This window comes from Phasianus colchicus, chromosome 3, assembly GCF_987193195.1.
Source record: "Phasianus colchicus chromosome 3, bPhaCol1.hap1.1, whole genome shotgun sequence".
Taxonomy (NCBI): domain Eukaryota; kingdom Metazoa; phylum Chordata; class Aves; order Galliformes; family Phasianidae; genus Phasianus; species Phasianus colchicus.
The window spans coordinates 79,431,856-79,451,183 of record NC_143438.1 but is presented as its reverse complement, the minus strand read 5'-3'; the positions used below and the strand labels follow the sequence as shown (position 1 = coordinate 79,451,183).

General features: G+C 40.7%; 1 protein-coding gene across 4 annotated transcripts in view; it reads left to right on the top strand.

Annotated features, from left to right (window-relative positions):
* The first annotated feature begins 206 nt into the window (after nucleotides 1-206).
* Nucleotides 207-19,328, top strand: part of CSMD3 (CUB and Sushi multiple domains 3) — a 549,229-nt gene continuing 530,107 nt past the window's right edge. For all 4 annotated transcript variants that reach the window (XM_031591144.2, XM_031591143.2, XM_031591142.2 and 1 more), the window contains exon 1: nucleotides 207-571. In XM_031591144.2, the coding sequence (XP_031447004.1) occupies nucleotides 394-571 (178 nt within the window). In that variant the 5' untranslated portion in view covers nucleotides 207-393. The remainder of the gene's footprint in view (nucleotides 572-19,328) is intronic.

Sequence of the window (19,328 nt, the reverse complement as noted above, 5' to 3'; positions counted from 1 at the left end):
AGGCGTTTTCCTAGGCAGAATTGATCCTCTTGGGGGAGCAGGGGGGCGGGGGGAGAATCTCAATTGCAAATATTGTTTGGAGTTTTATTCTAGAGAGCGCCTGTGCTTTAAGATGCTCTCCCGTGGCTCCTGGTGGATGCTGTAAGGAGAAGGGCTGTGGTGGGTTTGGGCTGCGCAGGGAGTTGGGGTAGCGGGGGGTGGGTGGAAGTAAAAGACACGATCGAGAGTAACTGAGACTTTGTGCCCCCGTTGGAGAGATGGTTGAGTCCTCGTCAAGGTTGCTGTGGTATCCCAGAAACACCATTCACTCCGAGCTGTGACCGCGCACCATCAACAGCAACAACTCCGCTGCGCCTGGCCAAGGAATAGGAATTAGGAGCTCTCCAGAATAATATGAAAGGGATCTGCAGAGGGGAAATTCGTGCAAAGGAATCGAAATTAGCAGACTTTTGGGAAAGGGGATGTACTAAATGTGGCCGGCTGGACTTCATCCTGGTGAAGAAAATGGAGATTAAAAGTGGATTTACATTTTGGAACCTCGTCTTTTTATTGATGGTTTCGTGTGTGAAAGGTAGGGTAGCATTCGAGGGGTGTATTTTTAGGGGTCCTTTGCTTTTCGTCAGGGCGTTGCAAGCTCTCGCCTTTTTGTATGCAAAGGTATATTTAAAAATATGTTTCTCTTTTATTTTATATATTTACCTTGGGCACTTTGCAATGGAAAGATATAAATGATCGCTAAAGGAAGGAGGAAAGAATGAGTTGATTCAGATCTCTTTTCGGAGATAGGAAATGTATTTGCTTGCCAGGCTTGGCGTTCAATGCAGTGACTGAGCTCGAGCTCAATAAATATTCTTGCAGTATGCTCAAACGGAGACGTGAGTTGGTTCATATAGCCTGTAACTAGTGTATATTCAAACAAATCCCACCGGGTGACTTTTTTAAGGTGATGGTGGTGGTGCTATGGAGGGATTACCTACATTTCTGGTTTTCGGTCGAGCAACCCAGTTCTTTGCGGGAATGCCTGTATCGATGCACTTATTAGTTTAACCCGTTGCGTGGGGAAAGTTACGGAGGACTCAGCGTGTGCGTAGCCGTCTCACAGCCCGAAATGCGCTTCACGCTGTTTGTATGCATGCAGAGCTCTCTGTCTGTCGGAAAGGTACGCTAGCAATTCAGCCTTTAAGGCACGGTCTGCCACTAGGTGCAAAGAACGACACCTTTTCTCGCCCCTCCTTTGGTCCCTTTCCCTGTTGTGCGTAGGGCTTTGGGGCTTGTGGTTTTTTTTTGCTTTGTGTGTGTGTGTGTGTGTCCGTCCCTTTGTCGAGGCAGGAGGGTATTTTGCTTCCTTCCTGCTTCTGGGCTCATGAAAGGAGGGCAGAAAGAAAGCCGCTAGTTAGCGGCATAAATATCTCCAATAAGTCTGTGCTTCTCGACAGTTAAGAGAATTGATACAGAGGAAAGAAATATGTGGCTTAAATAATGTGCACCGCCAATATTACATGGGCATCGCTGAGCAGTGGAGTGCTGATAGCAACACGCGTGCCTTCAGTGAAGGGATTTATTCTGCAACTCCCCACAGTCGTCTGTGCCTACCCGAAATAATCTCTCCTTGTTTGTGGCCAGTGATTAATAGCTGATTAATCACCCTTTTATCCTGCTGCTCATCCCCATCCCTCCTCCCTGCCACACTCGCATTCTCCCAGAATATTTTACAGACGTTATCGATCCTCTCCGAGTTTTTACACTTGCTTATCGCCTACGGAGCTTGCCTACACGGGTGGGAAGGAGATGTGCCCGGGGGGGGCTTTCAAAGGCGTGCCTTCGCCGGCTCGCTCTGCCTTGGATGAAACAGTTTATTGTAGAGCTTCGCAGCTGCTTGTCCCCCAATTTGCATCTCATGGAAAAGATCATTCGTGTTGCACAGGGGCCGGGATGAGGGTTTTTACATTATCCTGACACGGGATCCGAGGCGGAGGTGTTTGCCTGTGATGCTAATGGCACATTTTAATTACAGGCAGCGTTTTCTCTTCTTGCGTCTGTTGGAGTGGGACGCAGCCGCTGCTGAGGTCTGCGAACAAATCCACTCCGAGGCTCTGGGGGCATTTCTTTCCCCTGCCTCCCCTCGCCGCCTCCCTCCATTAAGGCGTTCTCGTTCGCAAGCCACGGGCTCGGCGCCTGCGAGGCGCGCAGCGGGCGCGGTGCGGAGGCGCTGGGTGGCTCCGGGGCTGCAGCCGAAGCAGCTGCTTTTCGAACACAAGTCGCAGGGCGGCAGCATCCTACAAAATTCAGGGCTCGGGCGGTTCTCCCCATGCTGCTATGGCCGTGGGAGCGGTGCAAGTTTCCACAGCACCTGTTGAGAAGCCTCTTCTCTTGCCCTTGGAGTAGGGAAGAGAGGAAAAAAAAGAAAAAAAAAAAAAAGAAAAAAAAAAAAAGAAGGGTACTGCCGGCAAAAGCTGGTAGTAAGCACCTAAAGCAGCCCTCCAAAAAAGAAAAAGCGGGCTTTCAAAAATGGCCCTTTCTTTTACTGTCCTTATACAGTCTGGAGGCTGTGAAGCCGTTTCCTTCCCAAGACCTGAGTTTCCCCGATGCTGAGCCTTGCAGTTTGTACACGCTTGCCTCGGACTGGGAGTCCACCCAGCTAGGAATTCGGTAGGTCGGGTTTCACATCCTGGACTAGGGCTCCTTTAGGGAGCCAGGCTCCATAGAGCTGGCTTAGATTCACTGCAGCACTGCATCTATTCCGGGCATTTATATTTAGTTCTCTCCCCACTCTGGTGGATGAATACATTTTACCTTGATTTACATTCCCATTGTGTCAGCATGAGCTCCTGCTCCCAGAAACCTTGGCAGAAGCAAACAATGAATGAATACATGCCCATTTAAAACACTCCAGATGTTGAGAGCCAAGTCCCCAGGTTCTACATTTGCTCTACCATTGTCTTGCAAGGCCATTTCACAACACCCCACCCATGCAAGCTCTCATCCACACCCTTGGTTGCTTAATCACCTCTACCGCATAGTTCAGCATCATACTGTAATACCCAAACTGCTGTTGAGATTTCTGTCCTCCAGACCACTTCTGCAGTTTTCTACCTCTCAGGCCCTTCCTAATTCTATGAGTCTTCTGACACCATTTCTCAGTCTTGACCCATACCTGTACCACTGTCCTGTCTTCCCTGCGGGTTTATGCAGCCATGTTCATGTCTTCCTTGTGTGTGTTCTTATAGACATAGAATTTCTTCATGTTTATCTGCAAATTCATACCTTGCTGGAATCTTACAGCAGCATTTGGAAGAGGTTAGAAAAGGGAGAAAAAAGAATGAGAAAGTAAATTGTCAACTGCTGGTGAAGGGATGATAATAAGGAATTACAGCTGTTTAATAAAAATTTCAAATTGCTGGCACAGTGTCCCGTCATGTCTTGGATCAATCTCCACCATAATCTTGGATAGACATGAAGTAAAAAAGCAAAGAAATGGTCCCTTTGAAAAGTGAGAGAAAGTATAAAAACAACCAACCAAATAAGCAAACAAACAAACAAAACAAGGAAGTGCCAACCAGCTTCCTGGACAGCTGCAGGTGAGGATGAATGCTGTACTTTTCCCAGTGGATGTGCAGACAGACACTTATGAGAGCTCCTTCCCCCCCTTCTCTATCTTCCACCCCCTGGAAGAAATAGGAAGTATCATTTAGAAATGGGTGATATGAATCAAACTTGGAGAAGCAGCAAGCAAAACCTTCACTGTCCAGTGCAGATCTTTTATAGGCACAAATGAAGCAGGCAGCTTTAGTGAGCTTCACCTCATTGGATTTGGGGAGAAATCACTGATCTTGGCATGCTTTCAGTTTAGCAATTCTTTTCACTAAAACAAATTTTACAAATGCTTGTGACCTGTTTGTGGAAGCAAACCAGAGGAAGCCAAACAAAATGAGCACCAGACCATTCCATCTCCTCTGTGCAGCTGTCACTCCAAGACAGCAGAAAACTATGCTCATTCTTTGTCTGGCTAAAATGAAGCTTTGCTCTGCTGCTGTTTCTCTGTTCTCCCATTGCAGTTGTGACAAGTGGAATAAGGGCAGCTTTCAAAATAAAAGGGAGATGAAGCAGTAAAATTTTAAATGGCTCATGGACAGAAGAAGTGATGAGAAAACGGACAGGATTTCCAAATGATGTCTATCTATCCTGTGCAAACATTTAGCAAGCAAAGAGCATACCAGCATACAGCATTTCCAGCCCTTCTGGAGTCCCCCCCTTCTCCCACATTCCCACCCCAACTCCACTTTGTCACAGATCACTTCAGGGTCCAGCAACTCCTCCCCAGTGATTCCCTTCCAGTTGCTTGACTTGTGAGGTTCCTGATGGATGGCCTTCCCCACTGTGTCCCCGAAGTGGAAATGGTTTGGCGAGTAACAGTAGGTTAATGTTGCCACATTTCCAGATGGTCACTGCTGCATCTGCATCTGTGTGTGTCTACGAGCATGCAGGGGAGCTGAGAAACACTGACAGAAGGGGCAGCAATTTCCTTATTTTCAGCTCCTTCAGCACACGCTCAGCCCTTCTGCGAAGCCCCATTCCCATAGGCTCCCACACACACCCAGAGCCTCATATTTCTGCAGGGTTGCAGATAAAATTAACCCACACCCAGCCGCCACCTTCCCTTTTAGCTCAGAGTTAAACTACACCCTCCGCTCAGCCACGGGTCGAGCTCCTTTTCTCCGAAGTGGAAGGGAAGAGCAGCAGCCCGTCGCAGCAGCAGTAGAGACCGCTTCTCCATCCCCCGCCTGCTGCCATCAGGGATCCGCATAAGGTACCGGAGGAACGTCGCCTTCAGTCGTCGCTTTTTCATGTAGAGAAGCAGCAGTCGCAAGGCAGTGAGCGGCGGCAGCTCCACCCGCACAGGCACCACTGCCGGCACCGACAAGCGATAGCGGCACCGGCACAGGCAGCGTCTCCCGGGGAGAGCGCTCCTCCGGGAAGTCCTTCCCAATGCTCTGACAGCAAATGCCCTTTGGCTTCACTTCTTTAGCGGAGCGACTGCTGCAAGTCTTTTGTCTGCCTCTTTGAGACAGCATTAGGGTTTTGAATTTTGTTTCTTTTTGTTTTTGACATACACACACACACACAAAACAAACAAACAAAAAACCTTGCTTTCTGAGTGCAAGGAGCAGGATGGGAGCTCCAAGCAACTAAGCAGGCTGTAGAGAGAGACGTTTTGTTTCAACTCAGTTGTCAACATCCCGAGGTGGAAGCACCAGCCTACAAGACTTAAGGAGCTCTTTGGATGTGCTTTCAAGTCTTTCCTTTTTCAAAGCATATCAGGAACTAATGGTCTGTCTGGTTTTGCTTGTTTGTTTGTTTGAAGTAACAACAAGCCAAGTAGGATGAATTGCCCATCTTGCTTAGTGTCCTTCACTTCCACTTCCAGCAGTGAATATTAGCAGCAGTTTAGGGAAAGATGAGAAACACAGCAAGTACAAAATGACTGGTATATCATCTCAGGTTTCAGCAGCCCGGCTGCTGCACAGGCTTTTGGAACATCATTTTTAAAGAGATGTAGACTTGTCAATGCTCCACTTATTTGGCTATTCTCTCTTTTCCTTTTCCACTTTCTATTCTTTTTCTTTTTTCTTTTTTTTTTTTTTTTTTAATAAGCTATTTGTACATTTCGCCTCCAAAAATTCTCCAACAGGGTTACATACTATTGCATTCACATGCATTCTCCATTCTAAAACTGTGTCTGGCTGAAAACACTGAATCGTACAGAAATCTGCATACAAATTGGCCATATTACACTCAGAGTTTTTATTGTATACATAGATCAACCCCAAAGATTTGAGATTTGTAACTACTAAATGTATAAATGTACATAGATCTAATAAAAAGAAGAGCACAAAATTGTTACGAAACATTTTAAAAGATTTTGAAATAACCTGTGGGGATGCCTCAGTTTATGTGATTAGAACACCTTTTCGGAGAAAAGGTTATGAGGAATAACATAGCCTTATATACTTAGTCTTATACACAGTCTATCTGATTTACAGAGGTATTGAGCATTTCCAACCCCAGCTGGCTCCAGTAAGAGCCTGGGGAACTAGTTAGCACTTTTGAAGCAAGGCCAAGAGAGCCTGATGTTGTAATGCTGCGACAGAGAGGCAGTAGGAATCAAAGGAAAATGTCTATAAAGCAACTTACAGTTATGTGTAAAATGATAAATCTATAGAATCTCATGAATTGGAATTTTTAGGGATAGGAAAGGCTTTATGATTTGCTACAAACATTGGATTTTCTCCTCTCCACTAACAGAAAATTTCTAATCTTACTCTACAAGGCTGTGAAGTGTCACACTCAACTTCTTAATGATGAGTAACATACAGCTTGTATTTCTGGGCATAATGATTAAGGTTGAAGTGATAAAACAAATCCTTGGGAGAAAATACTTTACTAGAATACTCCAACTCAATCTCCCAGAAAAGAGACATCTGAGAACTGACAACATAGTTGCCCTTTTCTTGGTCTCCCATAATTTTAAAACAGTTCTTATTTCAAAAAGCAATGTTTAAATAACAAATAGCACAGGCATATGATATGAGTAATTGTTGCAAAACTATAAAATTTATCTCATCATTATGATTGAATAATTTTCCTGCGAAGGTTTATTGCAAAATTCAAAAACACTTACAGGCCTTAAGCATTGCGTTCCAAGCAGCTTCCTTAAAGAACATATTCTTCTCAGTGAAACTGTGCAGTTTTCATTCAAAACTGCATCTATCAAAGATTCAAGAGACAATATTTAGCAATGATCCTGGAATTAAACAGAAATATGTGTGATATTTAATGTACAAGGTGACATCTTCTTCTTAAAAAAAGCCTAGTATTAGGATATGTTGAATATCTGCTTCTTATCACCTAGCTTTTTTGGGGCAATGGGATGGATGAGGATTTCAGTCAGTGAGGAAGATTTTAACATAAACTTGCACACAGACAATTTTTTTAGATGTTTACATTCCACTGTTTATGTGTGGGGGAGCTGGGCACATTTGTATTCAGAGCCCCTGCCTTGTTTTTACAGATCATTTCAGATTTACGATAGTTCCATAATCCTGGCATTAGAAGTGCTGAATAATGTTGTAAATGTCAAAGAAGGAAATGGTGGAAATTCATCATCTCCTTCCCAGGGTCTGAAATGTTAGAATGGTTATGATTATAGGTTTAGGAACACTGTTACTCATAGAGAAAAAGCCTCATAGGCTTGGGGAGTGGCATACAAGGGATTCCAGTGGAACTGGTGCCCTCGTATAATTGTATTGTCAAAGAAAAAGATGGGAGACAACCAGCACCTACGTATAAAGACAGATATCCCACTTTTTTCTCTTTGGCTCTACAAAATACCTCATAGCATAATGTGTCATATTCTCATTGCATCAGAGAAATAGGATGCATAACAGTAAGGTTATTTAACCACAGAAAGGATTCATGGGGTGATGAATTCTCTACTCCTGAGCACTGTAAATAACAGAGATTATTTTTGCTGTAGGACTAAAGAAATCTGGAAATTAGTTGCATGGATCATCCATCATACAGATGATGGATCACCACTACTGACCTTGAATACTATTTTATGTTTTCCTGTATCTTCATCTGTTAATAATTTTATGCCTCTGTGTATTGTAGCCAGTTTGATTTAATTTTATTTAATTGTGTATACATATTCACATACTTATTTAATATGCATATATATGGAAATTATGTATTTGTTTACGAATGTATAAAATAGATTGCATTGTTAGCTTACAGAAGTGCAGGTGACAACTTGAACTGGATGTTCTTCCTACAAAATCCATTACTTCTTACCTTTTTAGGATTCCCAATCTCAGAGGATAATTATACTTGACTACATTAACAAAATGAGAGTGCAAGTAGTAAGATCCAGCAAATGTTAGGAAAAAATCTTGATAAAAATATTGTAAGGAATTTTTAGTAGCACTAGTTACTCATCCTAGGAAATAAATAATTAACCAACACAGTTATATATTGTCACTGATTTAGTAATGTTTTACCAAAATACATTTTTTAATCACAGAATCATATAATGGCCTGGATTGCAAAGGACTCAAAGATCATCTAGTTTCAACTCCTCTGCTATGTGCAGGGTTGCCAACTACTAGACTAGGCTGCCCATAACCACATCCAGCCTGGCCTTAAATGAGATTATTCCTAGTAGAACAAAATACAGAGAAAAAATAATGCTGTTCTTTTTTAATTTTATTTTATTATTTTATTTTATTTTTTAAATTTTCATATTGTTATTATCAGGTAAAGAGGCAGACAATATCACATCTTGGAATTGACATCATTTCAGTGGCTTTAAATAGTCCCCCTGTGATCATTATTTTCTTATTGAATCACAGTCAAACACAGCTAGTAGATATCTGTAAGTGCAGTTTGGGGTTCCCAGCTAAAATGAACTACATAAATGCAGTTTATAGATATTCTTATCTTAGCATACTTTTGAGATGGAGCATTCAAATTACAAGACCTTCAGTCTACTGTTTTAATCTGACCCAGATGGAAAACTTCACTATAGTTAATTTCCCTGAGTTCTGTGCAGTTTTAGAATTGAACTTGATCTAATTTAAAGAAAGTTGCATTTTTGGTTATATACAGGCACTTCAATTCACGGTGAATGGAAGTTATAAAATAGAGTATAAAGGAAGATTCTAAATTGCCTGTTGTTGAGTCCATCGAAGGCAACAGGAGAGTCCAGAATATGACCTTTGAGAGCAGATTTGCCTCTGCTTCTTTTCTTATTGAATTTTGAATTGCATTTTTCTCTACATATATTTCTTTTGACTCAGAAATACAAATTGTAATAAAGGTAAGGTACTTCACAATACATTAGAGATTTTCAACAAAAATTCATTTGCAAAACAAGTTACATTATAAACATAAACATTGCAAAAGGAAATTGTTTATAATTCTGTTAAAGGGCAAAAGATTATATATTTGCATACTGTCAGAAGATGCTCTTTCTACGTTTCGTTGATCGCCATGTCAGCACTTCTAGGGATCAGCCCATCAGTTCACTGTAACAGTAGTACACTGATAAAGTGCCTGACATAATCCTTAAAATCATGGAATGCTCATGGATTTTGTCAGCCAATGTACAACCTGGTTTCAACATTGCTGATTATACATTTGTTCTCCAGGAAAACATTTCAAAATCTGCAGAATGTTGCTAATAGCTGCAGTGGAACAGGGAGGAATTGTGAAAACAGATTCTTGCTTAGAATGCTTTCAAATTTAATAAATTAATGCATTCTATTTTTATAGGATTATCATAAACTCTAGATATGTAGTTACATTAGAAAATGCTAAATCAGATAGCAAAACTGAGTCATAAAAATGGGTAACAGATTCATTTTGTTGTATTTCTCTTCTGCTAGCATGTTTTTTTTGTACTTTCTATCATTTCAAAGTCACAGGAGCTAAAATATTCTGAAAAACAAGAGTCCAAATCCTTGTCTTTGGAAGGCCTGCCTAGTTACCCAACTCTTGAACAAAGAAAAGGAATAATAAAATCTCCAGGCATCACACATACTCAAGTCACTCAGCTTGGAAATAAGTGCTACCTTTTTCATGCACCTCCACATAAGTGTGGGAGTGAAGCATGAACATGTAGGAGCAAGGACACACACATGAACACATATGAACATATGTGCACACAAATACTTCTTGTAATAGTCTTCTCCAGCTATGTACACTACAAAGAAGAATCTGTTCTTGATTCCTAACTCTGCTCATCTTGTGTATTTCTCGTCAAAAAGGAGCAATGGCCTCAAACCTGAACACAGCAAATTCCATTTAAAAAAATTTTGAAAGAACTTCTTTACAGTAAGGATGATGTAGCACTGGAACAGGTTACCCAGAGAGGTTGTGGAGTTTCCTTTATGAAGATGTACAAGAGCCATCTGGACACCTACCTTGACCTATTGTGGGGTACCTACTTAGGAAGGGGGAGTTGGACTCAATGATTTCTTGAGATCCCTTCCAACCCTTCCAATTCTGTGATTCTTGGTGTGATCTTTAATTTAAAAACAAATAGGTATCATTATTTTCTCTTTTTTACATTACCATTCAATGTATCTACCACTGCTATTCAGAATTCTCTTTTTTGAAAACTGCTTCTTTCTGTGAGCTCTTTTAAAGTGGGGCAATCATTTCCCTCACACAATTCATACAGTTATTAACTTCAGAGACTTTGTTATCACCTCTTTTGCCTTTATTTCAATCTTGGCAACTCCTTCCTGGGAAAATGAAATACCTCTGACATTTGGGAGAACATTTCTATAGAAATTTTTATAGATTCTATTTAATGAACTTTTACATATCATAAATTCAACCATGTTCTCCATACAGCAGTTATAGACATCTTGCAAGTATGTGAATGTTACTACACTTCAGTGGCCAAAGTGGCACCAACGTACTTCAGCATTCTTAAGAAAGTTTACTTTTCAGCCCCTTTCTGTGAAAAGAAAGATTGCATTGACACTATATTGGAAATAGCATTACTTTTTTATTTTACAGATAAAGTGCTAGCAATCTCAGATTCTGCCATGCAAGGATAACAAGTTTCCCCTGACAAATTGGTGAGATATATCTTATTGACATTTTCATTGTCAGCAGTGGAAAGTTGCAGCAGTCAACTGTGTAAGACACACTGATTTTTGTAACATCCACACAAACTTAAACTTCTCCAAGTAATTACTCTGAAATAGTAATGAGCAATAGAATCAGTGTTTAATATAGTATGATTTCAGCAGCCCTAGTGACTCCTGCATTCCTTTCTACGTAACTTTTATAAATATATGCTTCTATCTATATATCTTCCTTGACACTGAAATTCTAGCTTATCAGTTAGCTCCTGTAATTTTCCCATTTCCCCTGCAACTTCTGGGCTCCTTTGAACCCTCCTCCCGCTTCACAAGCAGTACTGGAGAAGTTCCAAAAAGATTAAGCTTGTAGTAGAATATATAAAGTTCCCTTCATTTTATATGTCATAAGTAAAATCCTTTTGTGGCCCAAAGTAATAACCATGTAAGGTCAAACTGTTAGAAAATTAAATATCCTTCCAACTTTGCAATCATATAACAGGTTTATTAACCTTTTTAGAATGTTCTTTGGATTTTAATTTGTCTGCAAGAAGGCAAGATCGGAAAAGTGGGGATGCTGTTAAACTTCTTTTCACCTTCTTCAGTGTATTGTGCCTGTGGACATAATTATCTTTTGGTAACTAAAAGAACAACACAGCTTTACCTTAAAGAAACTTCCAAACATCTCAATAAAATGGTCAAACCCTTATAAAAACTTGAACACAAAACCCTTGCTTGCATACAGATAAGTGCTGTAGAATCAGATAGTTGAAATGTGCATACTTCACAAATACTGGAAATCCAAAAATTATTTTCTCTGTTTTGCAAGCTCTAAGATATGCAATGAAATTCTTTTGGTGATACAATAAGAGAAATTTTTCATACCTAACAGATATAAAATACTTCATATCTAATTAATATCCTTTACCGATAATCAGTATCCTAGGATGACAAGTTCATTCTGATCATCTTAGACTTCAGAGTCTACAGAACATCTTAGGTTAATAAATAAATAAGATTGGGGGGGAAAAAAAAAGACACACAGGGACAGAACTGTAGGGATTTTGTTATGCAGTTGTTCCAAGATCAACTCTGAACACTTCAGTGAAAACAGGAGTTTGCAATATAACTGACTAGTAAAAACTACTCTTCCAAATTACTCCCAGTGGGGCTTCCTATACTGGTCACCTATTTGAAATGCATTGACAGAAGAGTTATTATAAGTAGTTTATTTAAAAAGTCATAGAGACCCACTAAAGATTCTCTAAGCGAAGGAGAAAATCTGCTCAGTAGAACTTCTGTCATGATTAGGAAATCATGAATTGCCTGCTAGAATTAACAGTAAATTTGAAGTAACTACAAGGAAAAGAAACCATTAAAAAAAAATAAAAAATAAAATCCAGTGCATTACACAATGCCCATAGAGTCATCATTAAAGACTTCGCAAAAAACAGTATGAAGGTATAGCTGTACTTTAGTGTGTCATATGAGATATGTTTTTTGAAGATCTGAGATATGTTTTCATTCTTACAAGAATATTTATTTACTATTAAAGCCAACACATAGCATTCTGTTGGTGAATATCCTTTTAACAAACCTATTTGGATATATTTAAGTGATTGTATTTTTTTTTCCTCTTTATCTGCTTTTTCCATGCTTCATTTGCACAAAGTATATTGGGACTACCTCTTTTGTAGCACACTTTCCTTTTTCATGCTTTTAATTCAGAGACTGCTTCAGGCTCTGTTCCCATTTTTTTTAATTTTGTGAGGTACACTCGGATCACTGTGCAGTTATCGAGGAGATGTATCATTAAGCTTTGCCTACTGCTCATCTCTTATCAGTATCTTAAATATCATTCAAACTTTATCACTGAATTGAAATTTCATCATTGAACCATTGTCATTGAAACTCTGTTATTTCCTTCTAAAATTATTATAATTTTCATATTTAATGTTCCCATTCATAGTTCAGGTTAAGCTTTTGACACTTTTTTTTTTTTTTAATTTAATGCGAATTGGTAGCTGTAAATCACTGTAGTCACAGGATTTTACTTCTCAACTCTGTTTTAGAACAAGAGTGATTATCCATTCTATTATAACCTTATTGGAATATTTATCAGTAGATTAATTAAGAATTTGTCCCACTGAAATAAAAAGATGTCATTGATTTATAGCAGAACACAATAGATTGTAACAACAAACAAAACTTCTTTTAATATAGAGAAGCCTATTTAGAATGTTACAACTCTATTTAAGTTTTGATGGCATGCACAGAACTAAACTGATGAAACTGAAAAACGTTAACAATTGAACTCCATCAGATGCTTTTTTGGCAGTACCCTATGTCTCATTCCAATTTATAGGAGGGAGATTTTTTTTTTTTTTTTTTTTTAAATATCTGTATACCCAGCATGAGATTAAGAAACAACAATTCAAATGTTGGTCCAACCAGTTTATTATAAATCCTAATCAGGGAGACAGGGAAGGGAAGGGGGGCGATAGAAAAGATAGGAAAGAAGCAAGAATTGTGTAAAGCGGGGATAGTCACCACCAGGATCCAGCAGCGGTCCCGCTGCACGCCGTTTCGAAGGTATGAGGCAAAAGCAGCAGGGGGAGAGAGAAGCAGCGTGGCCGGCCTTGGGCAGCAAGCAGGCAGCAGAAGGCAGTTGCAGAGCCAATCCGGGAGGAAGCAGCAGGACTCAAGTAGCAGGCCCAGGAAAGTCCATCAGCATGCAGGAATTCCATAGTGAGGAATCTGATGGCAGACACTTTTGTTCCTCTTCAGCATCGTGATAGAGAGCAGAGCAAGTCCAGGAGGGAGAGAGGCAGGTCATGAGGCTTCTCATGGCAGAAACCTCTTCTTCTTCATGAGGAATCTGTTGCCGGAAAACCTCTATTCTTCTTTATCCTTCTTTTTCTGCCAGCGTAGCATTCTTGGGCACTTGGGTAAGAGTCATGTGCAGCACCTCCTGAGATGGCCATCTTCCTCGAGATGAGCCCACACAAAAGACCGCATCACAGCCATTAATCTGCGGCTTATCTCTCTCTCCTTGCCCCTGGCCTTGTCCATCTGTGTCCCTCAGACAAAGGATTTCTCAAATCTTGCCCAGGACTTGCTCATCTGTGTCCCTAGCAAGCTTTGAGACAATGATGTAAAAGAATAATCTCTTATACCTAAAATAACATTAGAGATAGTAGGCTAAATGTTTGATGCTCTTCAAATTCATGCAGGCTTCAATCCTTTTCTGTTCACTGTCGTATGATGGTAAGAGAGTTCTAAACCAAATTGGTTTAGATTTTAAGATTAGAAGCAGGATTTATAATGGTTCCTGAATCCTACTGTAGCTCATCATTATTTATAAAGATGGCAGGAGAAATAACTGCAAAATGAGTAGAAATTCTAAATTCTCTTTTAAAGTCTAAAGTAAATCATTTCAAAACTTTAGAAGACTATACATCTACATTTTATTAACAAATTACATTTTTAAACTATCGACTGTTCTAGTTGTTGGCAGAAACACATGAGAAACCCTCGGAGTTTAAGGTTTCTGGCTGATCTCTTAATCAAAAGCAGCAGATTTAAATATTTTGTGTAAACAAATTTGCATTCAGACTGCTAATCTGTGTTCCAGCCTTCAGTTTGACATTTTCTGAAATGATTGAAAAATGCTAAGCCCTTTATGATAAATGGTGTTCATAATGAAAATGCTGACAGACCCGTAATTACCTGTATTGTGATTCTGCTGAAAGCTTCTTTATCTGCCTAATCTTTCACAATGGAGTTACATATATAAAATCTTGGAAGAAGGAAAAAAAGGAACTTCATAGTAGAAATGCTGAACTGTAGAAATGCTGTAATCACTTCTAGACATTCACTTATGGAGGCAAAGGTGACAAGAAATTGTTAAAAATAATGTGCAGTCCTTTCTGTGGAACTGTGAAATCATCTAGTTAGGTTTAAAGATTTAACTTCAGGTCAAATTTTTGATAAGATATGTGTGAACAGATCCAGGCTGACCATTTTTATTGTAGTATTGAGGAATTAGAATAGAGTACAATTGTCATTGACTTGATATTTCTGAATAAAACCAAAACTTCAAGAAACAAATATATAAACCAACATTTGCTTGATCATGTGTGCTTAAAACCTCCTACACTACAAAGCGAAAGAAAAGGAGGAAGAAATATTTCAAAAACTTATTCAGAAATAGAAGTGGAAAAATAGTAAGAAAAAAAAAAAAATGTGAGAAAGCAAATTATCTGGATTCTCTAATTTAGAAACTCCATTATCTATCATCGTTAGAGTAGAGGTGTTAAGATTCTTTGAAAGTTCTTTTTTCAGTTTCTTTTACATTCCTCTGTGAAAATTTTCCCAGACTTGGCTAGCCTTTAACTACTTGAAATGCTAGACAGCATTTTCTTTGCAGACTGCTTATGTTGATTCAGATATACCAGCCTTGCCCCATCTCCACACAATGTCTGTGTGCTAGCCATGGCTATCAGCTGTCCCTGTAAAACAACCAACACAGTACGGTAGCTCCTTATCTAAACATAACGTCCTCTAGGATTTTTGACCTCTGTGTTTTGCTGTGAGGATGAAATCTGTTTCTCCATAGCTTTCACAGCAAGGTCTGGCAAAGCTCAAATAAAGTATCCTGAAATAAAACAGAGGAATATAACTCTCTCATATCTTCTTTTCAAACTGCCATGCTGTCCAGAAACAATCCTGGACTCTTAATCACTATTCATAAAGCAGCTATTTCAGTTACAAGATCATACTTGCCCATCTCTGTATCTTCTTTAATCTTTCTTTATCTGTGTATTCTCCCTGCTCTTCTTGAGATGTAGAGATTAATATGTCAGGCTATGCTTAAGATATGGGCATGTCAAGAGTTTTCCATAGGAGATAGAGAACACCTTGTCTAACTATCAATACACTTTCTGATAGTACTGAATATGCTATGGGAGATGTGGAGAGAAAGGCTCAATTGCTGACAGTAAGTTGATGATTTCAGAGAAATAACAATAATGGTTCTAGAACTGAAATTTTAAATTCCAAGTTCAGCATTGTGCAACTATCTTTTTTTTTTTTTCCCTCCCCTATATGAGTATTAATTTACACTTGAACTCACTTCTTCAGTTATGAGGGTCTGCCTTGTACAAGTAGGTAGCTAAACGTTACTCTCAGTCATATCCTTTAACCAGCATGTAAACTGATCTTTTCTATCCTATTTCTTTCATAACATTTATTAAAAAATCTTGTCAAAGACTGTTGAATGCTCAAGGTGATGAAATTAAAAAATATCACTTATTCTACTTGGTGAATTTGTAGCTACAATTCCCTTGGATGATTTAACTAGACTTTTAGTGAGAATAATCATAGAATCACAGAAAGACTTTTGTTGGAAGGGACCCAAAGGATCATCAAGTTCCACCTCCCCTGCCATAGACCGGGCCACCAACCTCCAGATCTAATACTAGACCAGGTTGCTCAGGGCTTCATCCAACCTAGTCTTGAACACCTCCAGGGACCGGGCATCCACAGCCCCTCTGGGCAGCCTGTTCTAGTGGCTAACCACTCTCTCTGTGAAGAACCTCCCCCTGACATCCAATCCAAGCCTTCCCTCCATGAGCTTAAAACCATTCTCCCTTGTTCTATTACTATTTACCTGAGTAAAAAGTTGATTCCTTTCCTATTTATAATCCCTTTTTAAGTACTGGAAGGCTGCAGGTCTTCTCGCAGCCCTCTCTTTTCCAGGCTGAACAAGCTCAGCTCCCTCAGACTGTCTTCGCAGGGGATGTGCTCAAGCCCTCCAGTCACCTTTGTGGCTCTCCTCTGGACCCTCTCCAACAGCTCCACATCTTTCCTGTATTGGGGCCCCCAGGCCTGAACACAGTACTCTGAATTGCACCTCAGGAGGGCAGAGTAAAGAGGAACAATCACTTCCCTGCCCCCACTTGTGATGGAGCCCAGGATACCATTGGCCTTCTGAGCAGCAAGAGCTCAGTGCTGGCTCATATTCAGTTTTTCATCCATCAGGACCCCTAGGTCTTTCTCCACAGGACGACTCTCAAGGAGTTCTGCTCCATGTCTGTATATGTATCTGGGGTTACTCTGACCCAAGCACAAAACCTTGCACTTTGTTATGTTGAACCTCGTGAGGCTCACATAGGCCCACCTTTTGAGTTTGTTGAGGTCCCTCTGGATGGCTTCACTTCCATCTTACACGTCAACCTCACCACTCTGCTTGGTGTCATTAGCAAACTTGCTGCAGGTGCACTTGAGCCTGTCATCAGTGTCATTGATGAAGATGTTGAAGAGCACTGGTCCCAAGACAAACCCTTAGGGGATACCTCTCTCATCACCAGCCTCCCTCTTGACATAGTGCCATTTAACACAACCGTCTGCCTACAGCCTTCCAACCAATTTCTTATCCACCAAATAGTCTACCCTTCTAATCCATATCCCTCCAATTTAGAGATAAAGATATGGTGGGGGACCATAGGCCTTGTAAAAGTCCAAGTAGATTACATCAATCACTTTTCCTTTGTCCACCAATGACTTCACTTCATCATAGAAGGCCACTAGACTGGTCAGGCAAGACCTTCCCTTGGTAAAGCTATGCTGGCTGTCTCAAATCACCTGCTTATCACTCATGTGCCTTAACATATCTTCTAGGAGGATCTGTTCCATTATCTTCCCAGGTATGATGGAGGTGAGGCTCACTGGCCTGTAGTTCCCCAAGTCCTCCTTCCTTCCTTGCTTATAAAGGAGAGTGACATTTTCCAGTCTCCGGGGACTTCTCCTAACAGCCACAACTTTTCAAAAATGATGGAAAGCAGCTCAGCAACCACATCAGCCAGCTCTTTTAGGACCCTGACACATGTCATCCAGCCCTTGTATACATAGAGTCTCATGAGGTGGTCTCAGACTTGCTCTGTCCTTACAGCAGGGGGGGAGGGGATTTACCATCTTTCTTGCCACTTCTTGTTTGCCAGCTTTCTTCCACTCTTTTGTCTCTAAGGATATCTTCCCAGGAGATCTCATCCAACAGTTCTTTAAACAGCCTGAAGTCCACTCTCCCTAAGTTCAGGGTCCTAACCCCACTCTTTGCCAGGCCCACATTCCTTGAGGTCACAAACTCAACCAGGGCATAGTTGCTGCAGCCTAGGCTGCCTCTAGTCTTAACACCATTAAAGATCCTCTCTGCATCAGCAAGCACCAGATCCAGCAGCACTTTACCTGTGGTCAGTCTATCCAATACTTGAACCAGAAAATTATCCATGCACTCCAGGAGGTTCCTGGATCTTTTACAACTTCACTGTGTGGTTTTCCCAGCAAAAAGGAAAGAAGGAAAAAAGGAAGAAGGCTTTATCAACAGGCTGCTCTTGATCAGGTGGCCTGTAACAGAACCCTACCAACAGGTGCCCTTTATTCCTAATTCTAATCCACAGGCTTTCAACCTGCTTCTCATTGATTTTCAGAGGGAGCTCCTCACAGTCTATCCAGTCTTTAATACAGAGGGTAATTTCCCCACCCTTCCTACCTAGCCTATCCCTTCTAAAAAGGCAATTCCCCTCTACAGTGGTATTCCAGTCACAGGAGTCATGCTACCACGTTTCTGTGATAGCAACCAGATCATAAATTTCCAAGCACATCACAGTTTCTAACTCCTCCTTCTCATTTCCCATGCTGCATGTATTAGTGTAAAGGCACTTCAGCTGGGCTTTCTGATACAACACCTTTCTAGAAGGGCCTTCCCTCAAACTTTCAGAAGAAATCTGAAGTTTTCCCCCATGGCTTTCTGGAGAAACATGAGAAGGTTTCAGACAGGGGATCAGCAACATTACTTCCTCTGAGGAGTTCCTAGAAGATCTTACAGGATGGCTTGGAGGGTTTTTTTCCCCACAATCTCCTGGCATGACAGCAAACACAAGCCATTCTCTGTCCCATTGCATTTGACTCTCTTCCCCCATCTGATCTAGTATAAAGCTCCAGAATACTTGCTCTACTGTAGTAAGCCTCATTGCTTCCCATTCTCCTTTCTTATCTAGTTTAAAGCCCTCTCAATGAACCGGGTTAGCTCTTGGGCTAGTATTCTTTTTCCTCATAGAGGCAATTGACACCCATTTGCAGTCATCAGACCAGGTGCTGAGTAAATAGCCCTGTGGTAAAAAACAAAACAAAACAAAACAAAGTTCCTGTGGAGATACCAGCCTCACAGCCACTTATTCATTAGCAGGGTTTTCCTACCCCTTTCCATGTCCCTCACTGCCCCAGAATGGGTAGAAGAAAATATCAGTAATGCTCCTGCTTCCTCAACCAACCACCTTAAAGCCATGAAGTCTTTTTTGGTAGTTTGCAGGCTTCTGTGAGCCTACTTCATTGCTGCCTGTCTGAGCTGTCAGTAATGGGTATTAATCAGAGGGGTGAACCAGATCTGGGAGTTTTCTAGTTATGTCGTTGACTCCAGGGAGGCAGCACATCTCCCTGTACATTCTGTCTGGCCTGCACCTAGAGCCCTCACTCCATGAGGAGTGAATCACGTACAGCAATAACCCTTCTGTCTTTCTTAACAGAGGTAGTGTGGAAATGCAGAGTCAATTGCCTAGCCCTTAGCAATGTCTCAGACAAACCCTCGCTCACCTCCCCTTCAATTTCCAGTGCCTCAAACAT